Source organism: Xyrauchen texanus, chromosome 12 (assembly GCF_025860055.1).
Source record: "Xyrauchen texanus isolate HMW12.3.18 chromosome 12, RBS_HiC_50CHRs, whole genome shotgun sequence".
NCBI lineage: Eukaryota > Metazoa > Chordata > Actinopteri > Cypriniformes > Catostomidae > Xyrauchen > Xyrauchen texanus.
In genome coordinates this window covers 7,081,342-7,086,255 of record NC_068287.1, presented here as the reverse complement: position 1 = coordinate 7,086,255, position 4,914 = coordinate 7,081,342, and the positions used below count along the sequence as shown (strand labels likewise).

The window sequence follows — 4,914 nt, the reverse complement described above, 5'->3', positions numbered from 1 at the left end:
CTTTGCTTTAAGGGTGTTTGATACATTTATTACCTTTAATGGAGGAGTTTGTTGCGTTGAGAGATCAGGATGGTTCTGTTGTAGGGTAATGTTCAGTTGGTAACCCTCATTCTGAAAAAGTTCTTGTGATTCTCGTGATATTAATACTGTTTATTTGGAGTATCAGTCTGCCCTTCAAAAACATTGTCACTGGAAAAATCTGCACTATAATTTCATGAAGTAATTGCAATTTTAAAAGTTTAAGAAAATGCTTTTCTTTGGAAAACACGAGAAGGATATAGCTACAGGCTAAGCTCCAAAAAGGGTCTGAAGCTCCAAACTGCCAGCAAAGATGCACTGATGAGCCAATACATTTTGACCATGTGCCACCAAAACTATGCCGACCTGCCGAGGCATGGACTCTACAAGACCCCTGAAGTTGTCCTGTGGTATCTGGCACCAAGACAATCTCCCCCCTTGGACCACTGTCATAGGTACTCACCACTGCTGACTGGGAACACCACACAGGCCTTGCCATTTCAGAAATGCTCGGCCATAATAATTAGGCTCTTGTCAAAATCACTCAGGTCTTTACTCCAGCCCATTTCTCCTGCATTCAACATGTTCTGAAAACTGATTTTTCTCTTACCATTCAATCTACCCAGACCTTGACTTGCGGCCTTGTTTGGAGATGATCAACATTCACCTGTGAGTGGCCATAAGGTTTTGGCTTATTGGTGTATAGGTAGCTCTTTAGCCACACCTATCTCTAACCTTAACCATGAGTGGAAGTGATGCCCCCCTTTAGAGTAACCCGGCACTTCTCTTACTGCTGGCTCCTTGGGATGAATCGCTTCTGTTGTACTTCTCATCTGTAGGTCACTTTTTTAAAAGCATCTACTAAACGAATAATGTAAACCACACACTCTTTTAAAGGTTTCCAACCCCACTGCGAAGTTCCACTCCAAGACAATTTTGTTTTAGCATTGTAATATTCTCAAGCATAACAAATTCACCAAAGATTTTGTGTCCTGTGCAGTCTGTCATGGGCAAATACACAGGTCTATTCTTGTGGTATTAACTATTTTATATAACCCTGCCCCTATGCGACATATAAAGCAACCAACCACGTTTTGTTTATATTTGTCAGTAATTCGTCTACTGTCTAAAGTCAGAAATGTACTTTACAAAAGAACACGTGCACAAATGTGAGTGCTTGGCCAACGTGCTGTCTACATTTATGCATTTGGCAGCCGCTTTCTGATTACCAGTTCACCAGTTATGTGCATTAGACCACTACACCACCACCACTGTCTAGTTGAACATGCTTAAGAACCAGTGCCAAACGTGGAAGTGTTATTCGGGTGAGTTGCTGTAAATATATTGACTATCAGGCATGTAGTTGACAAAAAAAGCAGGAAAATGTAAACAACAAAGTCTGCGACACAGAATAAAACAATCTTTGCCCACCGAAAATAACACTAGCACCACCTAGCATTCTGAAAAAGTATAACACGAGTTTCATAGCTTTTCAATAAATATAAGAAAATACATCAATATGTCTCTAAATGTGCAAACTATGGATATTGTTTATTGACGCATTGACATGAAATCCAGCAGAGCTCGCGTGACTGAACAGGTATGTGATTATTACATTCTGAAACAAATGTTGTGTTTTGATTTCGCATGTTTGATGTGTACTCCTGATACAAGTTAAGAAATGACTTTTGGTGTGGCATTGTAATATCAGAGCTGGACACCAGCAGTTTGAGCTTTACAATGATAATGTAAGGATTAAATAAGAATTGTAGATGATAAATGGTAGGAGACATTTTTATTTGTATACACAGTACTGTGCAAAAGTTTTAGGCACATAAGATGTTTCACTAAAGCATTTGTCTTAAGATGGTTATTTATATCTTTAGCTTTAGTGTTTCAATAGGAAATATAAATGTTAGACTCCCAAACATTACTTTTGCCAATAGAAAAGATTATGATTAGAAGAACAGGGAGCCCTGCAACAGATGTCATGTTCCCCACAGACCCCCCACTGAACATCAGGTCAGTCTGAGATTACATGAAGAGACAGAAGCAATCGAGACAGACTAAATAGATGAAGAACTGTGAAGAATTCTCCAAGAAGCTTGAAACATCATATCTGCCAACAACCAAGTACAACTGTATCCAGGTGTATCTAGGAGAATTGGGGCTGTTTTAAAAGGTGGTCACACTGAATATTGATAGAGCTTTTTTTGTAAGCTGGAATTTGTGTGATGTTAATTGATAAATTAAAACACTTCATGACATTATTGAATATTACTATGCAAAATTTTTCACAAGTGCTTAACTTTTACACAGTACAGTTTCAAAACAGCTTTAAAGAAAATTATGCTGTCTGTAATATTGTCATTGAAAAGAAAAAAAAAACAACTGAAAATCACAACTTAAACTTAGTACATACCTTCATGTTCTCTCATTTGACATTTCTGGAACATTTTTCTTTTCTCGGTTTCTGATAGGCGGGTAGCTTCGCTTCAAAACCTTGCCATGTCTACTACTATGCTATGCATTATTACCTGAACTTTAAACATCTACAACACAGGGGCCCCCCTGGCAGATCGAGGGCCCTTCACAACTTGCATAGTTTGAATATAGGGAGGATGGGCGCTAGGCTTACCTCTCATCAACTAACACGTCCTTAACTCAGTTTTTCCCATTTATGTGAATTTTTTTTTTCAATCTCATGTGTTCTTAGGAGTGCAAACGGTCCTACATTACATGGCTATTATCATTTATGGATTGTACTTTTCAATTAACAGTTTTTACAGTGTCTCCCCAAAACATCCCATTCTAGACAGGAAAAAACCTCTCTAGACCAGAGATGCGAGGGGGAGGTATTGTCCCAACCCAGGTGCATTGGTAGGGTTGAAAGAGATAAGGGGCTTTGTGCCAAAGTATGTCTTGGTATTAAGTGGCAAATGGAGACCATTCTACCCCTAACCTTGATTGCAGCAAACGTGAATCTTGTGGGAATTTCGCAGAATGAGGTTCACCATCTAGACGTCGCCCTGCTGTAGCAAAACAAGGTAACAATGGCACAGCATCCATGTTAGAAAATGGAAAACAAAAGAAACGTTATGTCTGTTCTGAACACTTTAATGTTGACACAGGTGAACAGTAATCTCCAGCTTTCATAGAGATAAGTATACAGAGAAACCAAACAAATGAAGACAGAAGCAGCATTCTGGACCAGCACAGCAAGTTCCTACCTCGCAGGCAATGTTGCCGAAGAAATAAGTGTGTATAAAACAGTACAGTGATCGGAGCACATCCTCTCGTTGGAAAGTTTAGGTTAAACTAGAGATTATTAAGCTTTAGGTGGACTCTTAGACCTCCAAATCTGTAGCAACTAGAAATGCACCTCCTTTAGAGTTCTGACTTCAGTTCCCGTAGGTTTTCCAAACCTTGAGCAGCTCGTTTTTGACAATACTAGAGGCACAATCAGTGGTGTTTGTAATATTTTGGTTGAGTAGTTAAATACTTGGTCTGTGAGTGTAATCAGCCCTTTTCCACTCAAAAACATCAAGCAAAGGGCACATTCGTCGAATTGAGCACTAGTCATTTTTGGAAAGCGGGAGGTTTGTGAGCAAGAATAAATCTGTTGGGAGGTACAATAATTTGGGAAGGGACCAAATGCTCCGCATCAAGATTGACCAACTACTACTGGCCTTCAAGTTTGGTCCATTCTGAATCAAGCCAATTGATTAACGTAAAAGACGAGACCACTAGTCCCTTAAGGACACAAGAGTCAGTAAAGCAACTTGAGCTCCATAAGACAAAGATTTGATTGGAAAACTAGACACTTAAAAGGCAGCACCTAAATACTTTGCTACAGGAATATTTTAAGGCCACATGGCGATGAAATGGTTAAAATGAAAAACCTGCACCATTAAAGCTCCCCCTAGTTGACGAGACGTCAGTTTCAAGAAAGATTACAACATCCTGCGAACCCTACATAGCTAAAGCAATACATGGTCACACATACATACCAAGAGCCAAGTAAAGACCTGCTCCGCCACATCACTTACATTTCTACATTACAACTTATCTCAAAGGCTTCGGACATGTTTTCTTTCCCTCTGGGCAAAGGCAAACTTGAGTTCTTGAGGGAATGCCAGTGGCAAAGTAAGAGCAAGTGGCACCTTCTCACATTACACTCATCAAGGCAGATCATGGTTAAAACAAAATGAAGGAATGTTTGAAAAAGGAACGACACTGGATAAACGGGAAGGGTTTCAGACACAAGAGGAAGACGTGGAGTAAAGATTACTAATAACAACCATGTCAAAAGTATCCATGAGGTTTTTATGAATATTTTTTCCCTCAGATTTGTACTTTTATTTACAAACAAACCAAAACACAAAATAAGGATTGTGCACGTTTTTGTTTGTTTTCACAAATATATTTCATGAAAAGCCTCAATACTCATTGGAAAGGAAAAGGGAAAGGGATGGGAATATAGAGGAAAGGATGGTAGATGAAAACTGCAGGAAAGTGGACGGAGTGAGAGATCCTTTTGCTTTAAATCAGTTAATCCAAGATTATGATGATGATGATGATGATGATGATGATGGCAGGAAGTGGGAGAGGAAGGAAGGGAGGGAGAAACAAGGAAGATAATAGGAAGGAAATGACTGGGGTTTGGAATCAGCTCAATCTTTCCATTCCTTCTTGATATTGAGGTTCCATTCCCAGGACAGGTGGTCGTGCTTGTCGTCATCAGTGAACTTGGATTTAATGTTGTAGGTGCCACGGGCCAGCAAGCCTTTGGGTGCCTCCTCTAAAGGTGTCAGGAACTCGTATTCGTTCGGCCGAGGCCCGTAGCTGCCCACCATATAGTCCGACTTGTCAACTAAACACAAAAAACAAGTGAAG

The 4,914-nt window shown here is 39.7% G+C and overlaps 1 protein-coding gene across 1 annotated transcript in view; it reads right to left on the bottom strand.

Moving 5' to 3' along the window:
• Positions 1-3,099: 3,099 nt before the first annotated feature.
• arhgdia (Rho GDP dissociation inhibitor (GDI) alpha) overlaps positions 3,100-4,914 on the bottom strand; it is a 34,013-nt gene continuing 32,198 nt past the window's right edge. Inside the window, exon 6 of the mRNA XM_052138658.1 lies at positions 3,100-4,891. Coding sequence (XP_051994618.1) covers positions 4,692-4,891 — 200 coding nt within the window. The 3' untranslated portion in view covers positions 3,100-4,691. The remainder of the gene's footprint in view (positions 4,892-4,914) is intronic.